Source organism: Colias eurytheme, chromosome 3, assembly GCF_061535395.1.
Source record: "Colias eurytheme isolate Ceu_HAF_F1 chromosome 3, ilColEury1 Martin Lab GWU primary, whole genome shotgun sequence".
In the NCBI taxonomy this organism is placed as follows: domain Eukaryota; kingdom Metazoa; phylum Arthropoda; class Insecta; order Lepidoptera; family Pieridae; genus Colias; species Colias eurytheme.
The window spans coordinates 5,157,652-5,177,042 of NC_142982.1; the positions used below are offsets into that span (position 1 = coordinate 5,157,652).

Consider the following 19,391-nt stretch of genomic DNA (forward strand, 5'->3'; position numbering starts at 1 on the left):
AGACTAATAGACAAATAACACCAAACACACATGAACGCCTTAGTTATGCTCGTTTAAATAGTTAACTTCATAACATAAAAATTAATATGTTGCCTTTTGACTCAACTCAATAATTAGTCTGGGCTGTGGTTTTTCATTCAACTGTGTGTAATGGGTTGTGCTAATGGATTTTGTTATAGATATTAAGTATGTCTCACCTCTTTGACTAGCCGTTCGAGTTCTTTGGCAGGAGTGGTTTCATTGTCTTCCGGTGTATTCGACTTTGTCCCCATATTCCGAAGCTTCGGACTAAGCGGGGAATGTGATCTAAAATTAACATCTTCATAACTATTGATTCGTAACATACATTTTCGGAGAAATTTCGTGCCTGTTAATATTTATAGATGTATTTAAATATAACTTCTCAAAATATACATGTGAAGTAACTAATATATGCAGATATTTTTATACATTTTGATGGAGCTCTATTTAACTTAACCCCTGTCATATGACTTACCACTTTCACAATGTTTTATTACGCGACAGTACAACGTTCACAATTAAGGATTGGGCAATTCAATAAAAAATAATTAAGTAGGGCCATTACATAAAATTATCACTCGAGTGTGCTGCTGAATGGAATGTTTAGTATTGCGAAAGGAAGCACTTAGTATGCGAGACATTGTCGCGCAAATAACAAAGCTAAGTTATATATGATATTCAACTGAGTCCCGGTTGAACTAACACTATACTCATACAAATTTATATATAGAGTCAAAACTAAAATTTATTCGTTCAATAAAATTTAAATTATTGCAAAAAAAAATATTCAATTAAATGCTCTAATCGTGTCAGATATTTAATACTGATTAAATAAATTTATTAAAATAATTTAGTATAAAATTTTTCTGTGATCAAAAATTTAAATATTCGCCATATTTCAACTAGGTAAATATTTTCTGTCTTTTCCATATCCGAGATATTGAATATTAGGAAAAAAACAACGACAACGTTTTAAAAACATTGGTGTCACATTACTACAATTTTATTTAAACACATGAATATACTTAATATTGTACAAAACACAATCGCAAAAAAAATTCAAACGGCATACTCATACCGAGCCTTCCATTGTTTACTTTACGAGTCAGCTGCCAGCTACCTATCGCCCAAATAAATTATTCAATGTTTTATTGAACAGTTACCGTTTTCCATTGTACGCGAGGCGACGATGAAGTTTATTCGTACGTTTATTAATCCAGTCACCAACTGGAGATTTCACTCTGTTCGACATTTACGACGAAAAAACTAACTGCTGCTCCTAATTTCCCCACTAAATTACTTTACACTTCACTTATGCATACTGTACAACGAATAAAAGAAGATCTCACGACCGCGAGCCTGGTTGTGGACATTAAAATGTAATCATTTAACATTGCACGCACTGAACTAATGAGATTTCAGTTAACAATGTCATTAATGCGCGCGACTGTTCGTGTCGCCTCTGACTCATAATCACTGCCACATTTTATGCGATCAAATATGAAAAGTACGGAATTCGCAAATATATTCACTATTAATAAACACAAATTACTGCCTATTAACTAATTTATTATTACGTAACGTTAAAACACAAAACTATTGTTTTCGGCGTAGAAGCAGAGATAAAACTGTTAAAATGGAATGACACTTTCTTGAGTTGCTGCCAGTGAGATAGTAGAGTTATGTATGCAAGTATATTTATCAATTTAGATAAGGGACAATATAGCTGAGTTGTAGATTTCATCGCTATGTATACAACGCGAATAGATAAGATCGCGTGAAATACCAACCAAAATAATTATATACTAATTAGTTAGCTAATTAACTAATTACTACAAATATGACTTCTGAATAGTTGTTTCAAATTAACATATGTAGAAGTGCATTAAATGTAGTATAACATTTACTTTCAATTGATATTTTTTAATTAACTAAATGACTTACAAATGAAGTACATACAAAATACCTACAAATTGTACACACACAAAACTACAAAACTCGATATGACCTAATTGTATGACAACCGACAAGTGTAATTAAAAACCTCCGAACAAACGAATGTAGTAAAATAGTGGTGCGTTATCACAAACGGACGCGTTTGATAATGTTCAGCTGACCTGATATTTGATGAGAGATGCGGCGGATGGGGAGCCTGCGCGGGCGAACGCATGTTGGAGATACGCTCAAGTAGATCGTCCTTGAAAGAGCGCGCGCGCCTCGCGAGCTTGTTAGCGCCGCGCAAGGACCCTCTGTGACCTGACCCTCCTTCAGCACAAGCGTCGTTGTCTGCAACAAAGAACACCTAAGCTCACACTTCAACTCTAGTCACACAACGTAAATGGCATTTGCTCAACACATATTCAGCCCTTTAGGTATTCAGTTCTGATTCTGTACACTACATGCTATCAATAAAATTCTAATTTTTAAGCTTTTATGAATCGTGTATCAATCCACTGAATAAATTAAGAAATCGACAAAACAATGAATATACATGGAAAATGTAATGTGCTTAAAGCAAAACTTCTTCTCTAATCTGTATACATGTATACTTATATAAAATTATCGTGTCACAATGTCAGTTTCCAAATTCCGAAGCGGCTGGAACGATTGCTGGATTGATTGATGAAATTTTGTGTGTCTATTGGGTAGATCTGAGAATCGGTCAACACCTATTTTTTATAACCCTACGTGACAAGTGTAGGGCACAACAAAAATTTTCGGACCGAACTTAAAGAAAGGGAAGTCCAGGAAAACCATCTATTTTTATTTTTCTATTATTATTATTTTTACTTCATCTCGATCATTATTATTCATGAGATGGTGGAGATGAAGCCCTTGATAATTTGCACATAAGAACATGCTGTGTGAACATTGACCTACAAAGGTATATTAAGCAAGGTCATTGACAGCATATTAATTATGATACATGGTCACTTAAAAACGTGCCTTCATTATTGTTTTTGTTGAATTTATATATCAATATATAAACATTTTAACTGATTTAAATGGCATTCAATAAGAACCTAGTAGGCCAGTAGAAATCGACACTAAAAAACCCTAAATTCACAAAGCACGATGTAGATTTGAATTTTTGGTATGTTGTTTGGATCAGTTAGGGTGATGTAAATCCCAATTTGCAACTTCGAAAAAGTTGTGCTCGCTGCGCACCACGTGATAAACTGCGAAAATTTTGGACTTTTTTCACTTTTTGCTCTAAAAGTCATAAACTATGCGTTTCCGACAAGTATGATTCATTACATAAATTAAGGTTATTAAATTTGCAACAATTTAAGCCTAACCGCAGCTCTCTAAACCTTATAACGACTAAACTGTGGCCATTCGAAGATGGTTCATTTTTCCGGAAATATTGAAATTTTTAGTTTTGCTCCCGTTTGAAGCAAAATATTGGCAAAAACCGCTCGTTCTATGAGAAGTTCGTATAATAAAGTTGTAGTGCATTTAATTTTCTTTCATAAGAGCATAGAACAAAGTCTGTGAGACAAATAGTTCACTCACAATATCTGAAAAACAAAAAGAAGGTAGAAATAGATTTTTAAAGAATTGAAACTGAAGGCATATAAAATCATAAAAAGGATAATACTTTTTCATTTGCAGGATAGGTAATTAACAAAATTACAAAGATAATTAAATTTGCAACAATTTAAGCCTAACCGCAGCTCTCTAAATCTTATAACAACTAAGCTGTGGCCTTTCAAAGATAGTCAGTTTTTCCCGAAATTTTCAAATTTTTAGTTTTGCTCCCGTTTGAACCAAAATATTGGCAAAACCGCTCGTTCTATGAGAAGGTCATAAAATAAAGTTGTAGAAAATTTAATTTTGTTAATTACCTATCCTGCAAATGAAAAAGTATTATCCTTTTTATGATTTTATATGCCCTCAGTTTCAATTCTTTAAAAATCTATTTCTACCTTCTTTTTGTTTTTCAGATATTGTGAGTGAACTATTTGTCTCACAGACTTTGTTCTATGCTCTAATGAAAGAAAATTAAATGCACTACAACTTTATTATACGACTTTCTCATAGAACGAGCGGTTTTTGCCAATATTTTGGTTCAAACGGGAGCAAAACTAAAAATTTGAAATTTTCGGGAAAAACTGACTATCTTTGAAAGGCCACAGCTTAGTTATTATAAGGTTTAGAGAGCTGCGGTTTAGCTTAAATTGTTGCGAATTTAATTAGCTTTGTAATTTTGTTAATGACCTATACTGCAAATGAAAAAGTATTATCCTTTTTATGATTTTATATGCCCTCAGTTTCAATTCTTTAAAAATCTATTTCTACCTTCTTTTTGTTTTTCAGATATTGTGAGTGAACTATTTGTCTCACAGACTTTGTTCTATGCTCTAATGAAAGAAAATTAAATGCACTACAACTTTATTATACGACCTTCTCATAGAACGAGCGGTTTTTGCCAATATTTTGCTTCAAACGGGAGCAAAACTAAAAATTTCAATATTTCGGGAAAAATGAACCATCTTCGAATGGCCACAGTTTAGTCGCTATAAGATTTAGAGAGCTTTAATTAGGCTTAAATTGTTGCAAATTTAATAACCTTAATTTATGTACTGAATGATACTTGTCGGAAACGCATAGTTTATGACTTTTAGAGCAAAAAGTGAAAAAAGTCCAAAATTTTCGCAGTTTATTATTTGCGTATAATCTTTTTTCCTACTTTCCCAAATTTTGTAATTTCGTTAATTACCTATCCTGCAAATGAAAAAGTATTATTCTTTTTATGATTTTATATGCTCTCAGTTTCAATTCTTTAAAAATCTATTTCTACCTTCTTTTTGTTTTTCAGATATTGTGTGTGAAATATTTGTCTCACAGACTTTGTTCTATGCTCTTATGAAAGAAAATTAAATGCACTACAACTTTATTATACGAACTTCTCATAGAACGAGCGGTTTTTGCCAATATTTTGCTTCAAACGGGAGCAAAACTAAAAATTTCAATATTTCCGGAAAAATTAACCATCTTCGAATGGCCACAGTTTAGTCGTTATAAGGTTTAGAGAGCTGCGGTTAGGCTTAAATTGTTGCAAATTTAATAACCTTAATTTATGTACTGAATCATACTTCTCGGAAACGCATAGTTTATGACTTTTAGAGCAAAAAGTGAAAAAAGTCCAAAATTTTCGCAGTTTATCACGTGGTGCGCAGCGAGCACAACTTTTTCGAAGTTGCAAATTGGGATTTACATCACCCTAACTGATCCAAACAACATACCAAAAATTCAAATCTACATCGTGCTTTGCGAATTTAATGTTAATTTCCACTGGCCTATAGCTAATAAAATATCAATTATAAGAAACGTTCAGACCAAGGCCTTTAGGAGTGCTGAATTAATATGTAAACAAGTGACGTAATGTTCCAAATGTGGTAGCTCTAAGATAATACCATCCAAGGAAACCAGAAAATAGCTTTATTGGGTAATTAAAGGAGTAACAGAGACAATAATGGACATGTTTTTCAAGAAACCAAATTAATAAATTTGTTTCAGTACGAACTTTGATATTCACAAGAAATTCCAATGACGTAAGGAGAGCCAATAGTCGACATATCAAGCCCATGCCTTATACGTTCTTGTACATCAGTAAGTGATGTAATACGAATTATTAGGTAACGAATGCCCACAAAAAATCGTTTGTGGGCTCATTGAAAACTTTCTATTTAAAGATCCGAAAGCTGCAAATAATCCAATAGCTATGAAGTTTAATTAAAACATAAAACGTACAAATATAATAAATACAAGGCAAAGTTAATCATACTACATTTATTTTCCTTAAATCTTTAAACAATAGCACAGAATCGTACCTGCAACGAAGTCTAAAGTTGATCGTAAAATGTGAACTTTGGCATTATTTATGTTTATCGTCTGGCAGGATCGGAGTTGGTGTAATAGTATTCCTATATAATATCGGAGATGAGTATACAAGTAAACACAAGTTTATCACTGATGACGCGCGAGTTATAAATAATACGCGAAGGCGACAGCAGGACGCGCCCAAACCACGGCGCGTGACGACTGAGTCTGAGACAGGCTACTGAGGACACTCGCACCGTCCCGCGCCGGACGGACGCCAGGTCATGCCCGCTTCCTGGCCTCTAGTGCGTCATACTTATACACATCATAAACATGATCCTGCACTCTTCACACCAACTCCGAACCCGACAGACGTTACACATTAACATTACGATTACTTTTAAGATGTAACATCTGTAAATCTTCCACATTTCTTGCAAAATAAATCATTTCATTTCATTTAATTTCATAACACAGAAGAATCTTCAATTTAATCATATTATGTGTTATACTTTTTTTAATTATTTAATTGTTATAATTGAAAACAATTTCTGCAGGTGTATTGGATAGTACCTACTTGATATATTTTAAGCGATTTTTTCGTCCTAGGATCGATTATCCAGAGGCTCAACCATTCAAATGATTAGTGACAACAAAATATAGCACGATTAATCAAGTCTCTACTGTAAACTTTGACCATGATTTCATTCCAACTTCCAATTTTAAACTTCAAACTTTTAAACTAACTTTTTAAACTACCAATTTTGCTTTACGGGCTAGTTTGATTACAGAAATTAGGAGTGCTAATTTCCAGGAATAAAAAAAAAACAAAATGTACGATATACAAAACCAGACCACGACCACGGACCACGGAGTACAAAAAATTTCTTCGCTAAGTCTACTTTTTATAGGGCTAACAACTATTGAGTAAATAAGACGAAACAGGAGATTTTTTCAATCGGCCTTAACATTATTGTAACAATGGGTACAATAGTAAGTTCCCGCGTCTCTTACGTCTTATTATACAATATTAGCCAGCCTATTATGTGCATTTCCACACTGCAACACAAACACTTTTACAAGGAAGAAATAGACAACCATTACTTCCGTTTTTATGGTAAACTAACAATTTCTAACGTGACCTTCCGTCTAATTTCGTGTAGTAATTAAAATTTGATACGCGTGTAGGATATAAATAGGTATAGTAATCAACGCATGACCTTAGCAAACTATAAAACAGAAGTTTTGATCTAAATATATTAAAAAATAAGCTTCCGGATATGGCAAGAAACATAATACATATATCAATAAATAAAAATCAAACCTTTAACATTCTTGTCGGAATCCCCACTTATTTTTCTGTAAGTACCAACACCAGGTACAGCAGTACTCCGAGAAAACCTACGATGTACCGGTCTTCGGCGCGCTTCTTCTATTGAATATGAATTTCTAACATCCACTTTACGTGGTGCACATCGTTCTTGGGCAGGTGATACGTAATGTTTAATGCTATCATCGCGGGACAAATTTTGTAAGCTTATTCCATTTCTTATTGTTTCTTTTATTAGATTGTCTTTTTTCGACTGCTTCAATGTCAAGTTGTCAAAGCTTTTACACGGCGTTAATGTCACAATATTATTATTTCTGATGTCGTACAATTTACTAGGGTCAAAAACACTCACTCTTGGACAGTGGATCAGTATGTCTGGTGTTTTATTATATTTTACGTAATTTCCTTCTTGTAACGGAGATTTTTCCAGTTTATGGCGGTTTACCCGAAATTTCACATGTCTTCCGTGCTTCATAGCAATGTCAGCTCTTATTTCAGCAGGATGCAAATCACTGGACTCGGGATAAATACAGGGATTTATACCATTTTTATAAACACGATAACTCCGTTTATTGCGTCTTTGATTTAAATTGTCATCATGAATAAAACTTTCGTCGTAATGTGGCATTTTAACGGATATCATTTCACTCATGAAATTTTCATAATTCACTGCATTAAAAATATTTCTTTAGTTTAAAATTCAATCAAAACATGGGTCGTGTATAAGTTTGCAATAGCGAAAGGAGACCCTTTTAGAAATCTTCAATGGCGCACGTTTACTTAAAATTTCTCTTACGAATTTTAATGAAATTCTGTGTTGGCTTTCCCGGCTACTCTGAGACTGAAGCCAAAATCCAAAAACTGTTATGTATCATTGAGTAACGGAAATAGCTAAGACGTAAGGTACAATTAGGTCATTATTTATTTACAGTGAACGTCGTACTGCTATCTTACAATCGATATTTTTAAGTTTGATAATGTTGAACAATACATAATAACGGTTCTTTTCTCTAATACTTGAGTTTAGTTAAACCAAAAATCGAAGAATTTGCAATTTTAAAGCTTGGTAGAGCAGCATGTATAAATTATAACTACAATTTATTTAATATGTTTGCAGTTGGGAAATGTTTCCGCAAACATTTGCACTAAGTGAAACCTATGGTTTCACGTTTATTAAACTTTGTTTATGTATGTCGCTTTCTGTAAACACCACTTTTTATAAAAAAAATATATATAAGTATATTATTTTCACACTAAAATATCTCCACCACGTGCAAAAAATTCATGAAAATCCCTTCAAGGGCGCATACTTGATACTACACTGAGGAAATATCTGCGCTAAAATTAGACAGATATTTTTCACAACACTATCAACAATGCTCTCGATATTCAGCAGAGCAACGAATAGGCGAGGCTACGAGCAGCGGACCATGCGATTGACACAGGGTTTCGAATTATCGATAGATTTGCGAGATAGCCGCGGGAGAGGAGCGGTGCGATCGGCCGCGGCGGCGCGGCGGCACTGCAAGCCAGCGAGGGCAGTCGCGGTCGCTGCTGTAGGCTGTCGCACCATCAATAGTGAAAGTGCCGGTTCCATGCACCTCTGCCGGCTGCGCCCGCGCACACCTGTGCTCGCACATCATATTTTTATCTACGTGCAAAATTTAGGAACACTAATTAAACGTATTATCTGGCTGAGGAATAGATTAATTTTGTAAAATTATATTAACAAAAGATGCATTTATAAACGGAACGTTTCATTTCAAGAATTTGCATTTTTTGATGTTAAAATATTTATAATTTTTAGGTCCAACTATAAGAAAGTGATTCTAGCTTACGATTCTTATTTTTATGGATTTAAATTTTAAATAAATAAATATTTCAGAAATTTCCAGTTTACTTATTTATTAATTATTTAGTTACTAAGGATTTAGTTAACATCATTTTAAGTTTTTAACTGAATAGAGTTTTATCGTTTAACAATTTTCCCTTCTAAGTTTCAACCACATAGATTATCATCATATAAGGTATTGAAGCGAGTAAGTAAACTAGAAGTGTGCTAAAAGATCTGTGTCACTTGACCATTAACAGCGCCAGGGTTACACGCAATGGCATTTATAAATTGCTGTTAATCTGCATTTAACATGCAACCTAATATATTTTTTGAAATAGACCAATTGAAAATAGTTTTTACTTAAAGATGAAATTTTTATCAGTCGTCAAAGAAAAGTAGGTAACAATTTAAACGGTATCTTGGACAAAACAAATAAAGGAGTGCAAGTCACGAAATATATTTCTATTACCAGCGTTAGCTCAAGAAGACTATAGAATCAGGTCGGTTACGGTTGATCTAAACCCAGTACATAGTACTATAACTTACTTTCGGTGGAGTATAAATAAAAATAATTAATGCATTTAAACCGTTGCCAACATAAATGGGCCTAATTAAAAAGAAGAAAATTACAACGCTTATTATGTTGATTTTAATAACCAAATTGTAGTAGCATTTACTAAACGTTTTACCGCAATTAGCAGAAATCACGAGAAAATATGTCATTAAACGAGGGGATGTTTAACAGAACCATAAACCAATTATGATTATAAATTAGGCTAATTTAACTAATTGTCATTAAAAATAGGTACATTAATTAGTTATAAAAGATTATGAGTTTCATCTACAATAAGCAAATAGAAAGAGACGCAAGTCGCAACGCTCGACCACTACAGCCACGGTCCAAGCAACTCACTTTCCAATGAGCTAGCCCGATCGCGATACCTAGCCTAACGGGATTGTATTACTTTAATGTACCTTACATGACATTAAACCGAACCAACTTACAGATAAGTACTCTAGTAGCCGTATGTATTTGCACACATTCATCAACCAAAATATTTTTTTAAGCAATTTCATAGATGCAGTACGAGTATGGCTAAGATACTAGTTTTGCACCTTTTTTTTGTGTGGTGTTTCTCAATGTTAGCCAGAAGGGCTTCTACATTTTAACGCGGACGCGTGCAGGGTGAACTGAAGGATCACCCTGGTAACGACATGCGCAAGGGCGTCCCCCCTTGACGGGGATCTCGAACCTCGGCTTGGGCTGTCGCTTGAGTGGAGGAGGCCGGAAGGGCCCTAGTCGGACGGAGTTTTGCGCCGAATAGCCTCGTTTATTTGTCAATAATTGTGATTTGAGATGTATGGTTATGTTCGCAATCTGTTAATTTTATCTTCTAAAATAACAGATTATTAGTATTTTCTAGTGTTTGATTTTACGCGAGTATTGTACATTTAGTAATTCTAGTATTTCTAGTCTCCCCGTGACCACGCTCGCTGCAAAATGCTCGAAACGTCGGAAAAATAATATAACGAATAAATCGCGTTTAAAATCCGTTAAAAAATCTTTAATTTCTAACACTATTTTTAATATTATCCTTGCGGGATCCGTGTAATTTTATTTAATAAACTATCAAGTTTGAAGGACTAAATTAAAAAAAATTCTTGCGAGCGATGCGCTAAGCTAATTAAAAAAAATAATTAAATACAAAATGCAATCACTATACCAAACAGTCCATTAGAAAACGTACACGTGCAAAAGATGTCCCATGAACACACATATAGAAACTATTAAGTATCTATTAATTATAATAAAAAAAATATATGTTGACATATTGACCATGTGTTGCAATCCATGATTATTTACGGATCATACAGCACGTTTAGGGCGTTTGTCCACTACAAGGAATTTTACGGTCCGGCATTCCGATTTTTTACGGTCCGGTATGGCACGCAATTAATCTAAATACTAGCTTGTGCACTATACGTAATTTTACTGTCCGACATTTTACTTTTCCCTATTCCGGATGGTTTTTTGAGTTTACGAGTCGCTGTAGGTATAATTGTTTTCGAGTGCCCACTTGCTTGGATTTTACTCTTTTTATTGCATATGCCAATTGAAAGCAAGCTCTTGTTTTACTTTCTTTTAGCTGGCAATGAGATTTGAGAAGTCGGTATTGTTATTTTATATACATTGACCAAGCATTGACCTATAATTATTATCTAAGTAAGTGTTGGTAAGTTAAAGTTCAAGTGGGAATAGATTTAGCTCCTCGTCACCGATTAAAATAAATAAGTGAAACACGCATTTTAAATCTCTTACGGAACTTTACTTTTTATTATAACGAAGTAATATAATATTTCACCTTCTATATTTTTACTCGTTTCTTGTAAAATGCGAAAACAATCATTTATGATAGCATTATACCGCCATACTTCCTTGAACTGTACCGCTAACCGCACTGATCCGAGTAAAGACGGACAGGTGCACAAGCAATTCATCGGTTTTTTCATGCCACACCGGACCGTAAAAAATCGGAATGCCGGACAGTAAAATTCCTTGTAGTGCACAAGCGCCCTTATAAGTGTAACAATAACGAATGGCAAACATATCAATATACGGATGGAATAAAATGTAATAATTTGGAAAATCCAAAAGTGCACGCCTCATAATTTTTTTTTAATAAATATTTATTAATTATTATTTTTGTTTATTTAATAACAAATAAACCACATCGAATCAGACCCTGAAAAATGAAAGGGTTCTATTCCTGAGCATACTCAAGCGTAAGAGAAAAAAAAAGACTCGATTAGTAAAGTATTTCGGTCGCTATCGTGTTAACAAGAAAAAGGATCCGCACATACAGACACACGGACGTCCAAGACAGAACTTTTTTAAACTGTTTTTTAACTAGTTTAAATAACAAAAATGACATCAAAAATATCATGAACGTTACAAATAGTGTTTTTTCTTAATATGTGTGTGTATGTTATATCTTACAAGTGCAATGTATGATACATAAAGACATTTTAAGTTTGAAAAATCAGATGTTTTGCGCGAAGTGACAGTAGTACCCACCTCAACGCTTCGCTTATGAGGCGTGCAATATAAGTTGATCATATGGGATTTATTATCATAGCTAATGTATAGATTTTCATCTAAATCAGTAAAATTACACCTATTATATTAACGATTATTTTTTTGTAAATATTTAAAATACATATTATGATAATTTAAGCTAAAATAATTTGCTAGGAGATAATAGATATTGTGTTATGCGCTTATCACATAGGTGGGTTTTTATTACACAAGCTCCAAGCTATGAAATATAAGATATTCTCAGAGAATTTTAGCAATAATATTGTGAACGTAAGTCGAATCGATTAGTCAACGTATGTACTAACGTTATAACTCTTTATGTTACTAATCCTCTTATATCGTTTTGTAACCGATGATTAAGAAATTCGCAATCATAAAGTACTAGTACTCTAGTAGCCCATTGGTCGAAATTGGACCATTATCATAAACAAAAGTCTGCAATACACATACATGTCTGTGTTTTAAATGAATGGTAGTGTTTAGTTTTTTTAATGCGATATCTAAATAATTTTAGTATTCTGCACTTCTCCATATCTATACTTAATATTATAGAGCTGAAGAGTTTGTTTATTTGTTTGTTTGTTTGAAAGCGCTAATCTCGGGAACTACTGGTCCGATTTGATAAATTCTTTAGGTGTTAGATAGCTCATTTATCGAGGAAGGCTATAGGCTATATATCATCACTCTACGACCAACAGGAGTGGAGCCACGGGGATAAAAGTGCGCGGAGCAGCTAGTAAATTATAAACTCTAAGTATGCCGTCATACTCCTTTTTAGCGAATTGTCGTAAAAAAGTCTTAATTTAATTTTCTTCGCGTATTAAAAATATACTTATGGGTTTGTATTTAGATGCAAGTTAACTTGGTACATATATAAATTCTGGTCCAATTTTATTGTTTACCTGTTGCAACATCCAACTCCAAGAGTCACGATATTAGCGCATTAAACATCATTTCCACCTCACAAGTTACGCATAAGGTCGTAATAACAATAAATCGTTTAGAAACGGTTGTAGACCTCTAAATCGTCACAAACGCATATATTATACAAGATACATGCAAACAGTGCGTTATGGACGACTAGAGATTCGAGATATAAGTTGAAATAAGATACCATAGTACAAACCTTTCACTTTCAACAAAAGGAAAGATAACATCGACAAATTCTAATAATGCTATTCGAGCACTTAAGGCATTTTGCCAACCTGCCGTAACACAACATCAACCTCAATCAAGATTCGCTAGGTACTTTGTGCATTCAAACAAACATTTGCGCAAACAAAGCTATGCGAATAGCTTGAGGTAATGGAGGAAATAATGACTTGTGCCGAGTGCAAATGGGTTCCCCATAACGGATCTTAACATTCAGAAACACTTCATGATGTTTTCAGATATTACATCCACGAATTATAAATGGTAAGATTACATACATCAAAGTTCTTTAATTAAATTGCACGTGTACAGTGTCATCCATCAACTATTTTTATCTATAATTTACATCACTGTAAATTGTAATAATGACGATATTTTAGCTTTTACGAATTTAAAGTATAATGGACGGTCCATTTATCGTTGCCTTGATATGTCAATCAAAAGTAATAACCTACAATAAACTTAAATTACTTATACACAATTATTTTGAGTAAATTTATTAAGAAAGGCTAAAACGTGTAATGTAGGAAATGGAAACTAGGCGGCAGTACAAGTCTCTGTCGAGGTCCCGTTATGGAGCTTTAGCAGATAGGCCAAAGCACGTAGGCATTGCTATATAACTGTCTCAAATTATAATTATTATAATGCAATAGAGATAATGATTTCACGTTGCTTGAACATTTGTAAAATATAATGAATTTAACATTTATTTTAAAGGCAGTTTATAAGTGGGTCGTACATTATAAATACACTTTAATAACATCTTTAACTACATTTCCTGATATAAGATAGGTATGATATTCGTGTTATATCACGAGGCAAACTAAAAATTCATTTATATAATCTTTTCTAGAGCCGCTTTGCCGCTAATTGTCACAGTTTACTAAATGTATTACATCTAAATAATACGTGAATCAAAAACTTTGTACCCCTTTTTACGAAAATAGCGATTGCTGTGTGAAATTTGGCACACTTGTAGTCCACTAATATTATTTTAAAGTAAAGCATAAAAAATAAAAATACATTAAATTAATAAAAAAATAACAACCATCTAGCATTTGACTGACACACACGCAAGTTACTCTCTTAAGTTATTTTCACACCAAGATAATTAAAATATTAGGATTGGAAGATGTGGAATTATGCCAACGCGGACGATTTGTTTTTCTGGGGGGGATCAAAAGGTTAAGAAACAATAATATTATAAAACCTTCATTCTAAAGTCTCCGTCTTTCCTAAGCTTCATCTTTCAACGTAGGTGATAGCCAATTTAAGCGAAATATAATAGTTGTAGAGGAAACCGCAATCCCGTGCATTCAAATTCCTTGATCATTGACGTTTATTGCAAGCCAACCGCATTTATTGCATCGATACGATATTGATCGACATCAGAATATATTTTATCTTACTGAGATGTGCCTTTAAATTGCGTCGGCTCTTTCAAAGGTGTTATCGATATTACTCAAGCGTTAAACAAACTTATTGGAGATAATTATCATACTGTCGAATAAGTCAATTAATCTTGCATTTAACTGAAAAATTACGTTTCGCCAATATATCAGCATAAAAATTATTCATTGACAATCGTTGTAAAACAATAACTGTGACAATGCCTACCTATTTGAATTTTCACTTCACGGCTAATTTAAATGACCGAGGGAGCACGAAGACAAGAACTTTCACATATGTATTACTAGAAACTCAAACAAATTAATCGTGTCTACATACGCAATATTTTAAACTTTAAACATTGAGTTTGTAAAATTAAATGTATAAAGTAAAAAATATTGAAATTTCCCAAATTAATTTGGCACTAGAAGATGTTATGTTGGGTATACATAATGTGTATACAGTACATAAACAGTACGAACGTTGGATTTTTTGACGCTTTTCAAACAACGTAATTCCTCAACCACTTGTTGAATCAAATAGTACAATATGACCTTTACAAATAAATAGAACCTTGAAATCAAATGTTAAACAGGCAAATTCATTAATGACCCGATAGGGCGTCTAACTCTCATGCTAGTATGGAACAAGGCCGCGCTCGGCGGATACCCGCGCGGCCCGATCTTCGCATCCATTAACTATACATCGCGAATTTAGTATTTTGGCCACACCATGTAAAAATTACTACAGTTTGGTGACTAAGTAGCTAAACAACGACGAACTATAAGTAGTACAATTAAATAAAGCTGTAGAGTTTGTTTATATGTATGAACGCACTAATCTTAGGATTCAGGAACCACTGAGCCGATTTCACTGTTTGATCCCTGAGTGCTATAGGACCACAGACAATGGCAAACTTTAGCTGTATTATGTATTGTCAAATTTATAATTTTTCTCAATTTAATATTCAACCAACTTTTGGAAAAACGAGATTCCCATTCTCCTGTATTATTTTTTGGTTTTGTTACTCAATAACTGTGTGTGGGTTTTCAACTGATTTACACGATATTTGTGTTTAATAGGCAATTGCTGTCCCAATATCTTAGATCATTAAGTAATGGATAACACACGCAGGCGTTTCCCCTTTTGCCGAGGTATAAGATTATTCGAATCGAAAAATCTTATGCTTTCATAAAAACTACTTGCGTAATCGATTACGAACACTCTGCGTATTCGTAAAACATCGAAAGGACGTCTGCGAGTGCTCCGCTAAAAATGCCGTTTTGCACTGTCAAGTCTTGCAGAAGCAATTCAAACATGTCGAATATTAAAAAAGATGGAATAACCTTTCATTTGTGTATATTTTTTTATTTTTTTAACGTACATTTCTAATTAAATGCAATTTCTAATAATCGTCGATGTATCGTTTAGCGATATGATCAAGACAAATAATCGAGTCATGTGTGTACTCGATCATTGATGCGGCCTCACGAGACTATCATGGAAAGAAAATATACAAATTTAATCTTTATGAACTAAGCGATAAAGTTGAATTTAGAACGCGATATTGAACCGCACTCCCCACGAGACTATAAAGTGATGTAGCGAGACTATCTTGAAGAGAAAATATACAAATTTAATCTTTATGAACTAAGCGATAAAGTTGAATTTAGAACGCGATATTGAACCGCACTCCCCACGAGACTATAAAGTGATGTAGCGAGACTATCTTGAAGAGAAATTCAAATTTAATCTTTATGAACTTAGTGATAGAGTTGAATTTAAAAACTCGTCGCTTAAAAGGTCGTTAATTTTTACGACTTTCTTAGTGACGGACTGCTTTTAACTTGAACGTCGATAAAAAAATATTTTTCGAAGTATAATTTGAAATGAGATGAGAATTAATCTTTATTATATTAAAATTTTACACAACTGCATAAAAAGGAGTATAATGTTTATTTTGTAAGTCTTGTATATATTTATTAAAATTTACGCTCGGTTACTTTTAACTGGCAGAACATTTTAATGGTACGGAACCCTTCGTGCGCGAGTCCGACTCGCATTTAGCCGTTTTTTTTGTAATGTTAATCTTGTAACCTTTCTATTATGTAATCTATACTAATATTATAAAGCTGAAGAGTTTGTTTGTTTGTTTGTTTGTTTGAACGCGCTATTCTCGGGAACTACTGGTCCGATTTGAAAAATTCTTTCGGTGTTAGATAGCCCATTTATCGAGGAAGGTATATATCATCACGCTACGACCAACAGGAGTGGAGCCACGGGGGTGAAACCGCGCGGAGCAGCTACCTTATTTATATGTATGTACGAATATTGCGTATATTTCAGATTTACAAAAAATCCTGCTTTAAGGCTAAGGTGGATTGAATGCTGTGGGAGAAAATCAGAATGGACACCTCGGTACAGAAATAATAAAAATTTCTGGACTGATATTTATTTTATTGAATATAATATGTGATGTGTTGAATAAATACATATTCAAAATTCAAATACAAATGAAATGGCGTTTTATTGTTTTTTCGTATGCATATAATAATGATGAAAACGTTACAAATGACCTGTGTAGTATTTTTTATGAATATAATATTAATGTTATTTCTAATTTCAACAAAATTATTATTTTTGTATTATCGATATGGTTACATCCCTTTAGAGCGATTGTATTATTACGTATATGTATAGAGATTTTTCTGTGTAATCGATGTATGTGTGCAAAAACATGCTAGTCTGTCCATTTTGTAATAGTTTGAGTTTGTAAAGACACAAATTATTTTTGTGAATGTGTGATTGTGTTTCAAAGTGTGAGTTACCCTCCCCGCACCAAAACCGGCAGAAAGTTTAGTTAGAACATTTGCCAGCGTGCTCCATCCATTACTTAATGATCTAAGCCCAATATAGAATTTGGAGTTGTGACATCCTCCCCCCAGAAAATTGCAACCATTTTAGTAGAAAAAAAAAATATGTACCTATGTAACTTATAATTCCCTTTTTTTACATTAAAATATGATTTCAACCTATAATAATGAATTGTATTAATTATATACTCTAGGAAAGTAAATTATACAATTGTTGAGGCATTGTAAAGGAAACATACTTTTTGAACACACATATACCAACATTGTAATAAATTCCTTGATATGCTCTAAGCAAAGTTAATTAAAACTTAAAATTGAATTACAACCTGTAAAGTATACTCAATTGAACTAAAAAAAATATGCTCCTTTGGTTAAAACTTAAAACTAAAGGTTTCTTGTTGAAACAGGCAAGATTTAATTTAGTACTGTCTTCAAATTCTACTTAGAAAACATGCCAATGGAACTCATATTTTAAGGAAATAATAAATAACTATAATAAAATATCACATAAAAACAACTATACTTATATATAAGTACTTTTTTTAAATTTATATGATCTATGAATGTTTATATACATATAATCTAGGTATCATAATGAAACTTTTAAATTGAACAGTTTTTTTTTTCAATAATAACTATAGTTAGTAGGTATCTACATATAAAGTAATCTGTCTTGAATGAAACTAGCTGTTGCCCGAAGCTTCGCTTGCGTGGAAAAGATAAATTTTCATGGTATAAGTTTTCATCGCCTATTTTACCCTTTTAGGGGATGAATTTTTTAAAATCCTTTCTTAGGGGACGCCTACGTTATGACATCTACCTGCATGCCAAATTTCAGCCCGATACGTCCAGTGGTTCGGGCTGTGCGTTGATAGATCACTATATCAGTCACCTTTGAGTTTTATATATATAGATAAAAGTTATAACTGACTGCATATATAGAAAAATGAATAAGTTATCCTATAAAAGGCAACCACTGCAAAACTTGTCACTTGACTGGAATTTATTGTTACATTTATGTTTTCATTAAAACTTTTTGATGACTGATTAATGATAATATAATTAATAAAATGCAGGCATACATGCCTTTGGTTAGATTATTAAAGTTTTTAAAAACATTCACTATGAAATAAAAACTTATTTTTGTCATTTTCAAACTTAAGTTCACATTTTAATATTTTATTTACATTGTTGATAATATTTCGCGACATGAGCTATGGCCTATGTCTAAAAAAGTATGAAATGTGTCCTTATTTTAAATACTTATAGCGCAGAAACACTGTGTTTTTAAGAGAAAGCGTGCGTTTCAAATGCGTTATTTAATAGACTCCGCTAGTAATAAATATGCAGAAGCGAAACTATTTATAAGAAGTACAAAAGTAGAATACCAATAAATTAGTAGTCTCAAGTGGAATGTTAAGAATACACAATATCTTCTTACCTTGCCCACATTTCTCAGACTTGGGAGTTGAAGTCATTATTAATTTATTATCAGTCCACTGTCATATTATTGTAGTTATTGGCGCTTTACAATTTAGAAAAACTTTTTACTGTCTTCAGTAAATTAAGAATCGACCGGCAGCCATATTAGACACTATATTTTTGTTCTGTCAACTTCTGTTTATATCAAAAAGTGTTGTATACACGTTTCACTACTTCAATAATTTTGTGATAAATTAATAATTGTTACTGAGAAATAACAATAATTTGAGTTATGTTATTTACAAAAATAATAATGTGTTTAAACAGAAAACATGTTTAGATACTTAGGTTATATTTTATTCAATCACAAACCAATATGTTATTTACTCAACTTTACAGATGTATGTATTTTAAATATTCGCTATAATTATCTGAATTACTTTTACA

General features: G+C 32.9%; 1 protein-coding gene across 6 annotated transcripts in view; it reads right to left on the reverse strand.

Annotated features, from left to right (window-relative positions):
- C3G (C3G guanyl-nucleotide exchange factor) overlaps window positions 1-19,130 on the reverse strand; it is a 42,226-nt gene extending 23,096 nt beyond the window's left edge. For 2 of the 6 annotated variants that reach the window (XM_090119584.1, XM_090119581.1), the window contains exons 1-4: window positions 8,488-8,724; window positions 7,172-7,846; window positions 2,139-2,307; window positions 198-306 (exon numbers count right to left, since the gene is read on the reverse strand). In XM_090119584.1, coding sequence (XP_089975710.1) covers window positions 198-306; window positions 2,139-2,307; window positions 7,172-7,846; window position 8,488 — 954 coding nt within the window. In that variant the 5' untranslated portion in view covers window positions 8,489-8,724. Of the gene's footprint in view, window positions 1-197; window positions 307-2,138; window positions 2,308-5,858; window positions 6,095-7,171; window positions 8,019-8,487; window positions 8,725-18,963 lie in introns of those variants that run through there. The other 4 variants (XM_090119583.1, XM_090119582.1, XM_090119585.1 and 1 more) reach the window with 4 other exon arrangements.
- Window positions 19,131-19,391: the final 261 nt, after the last annotated feature.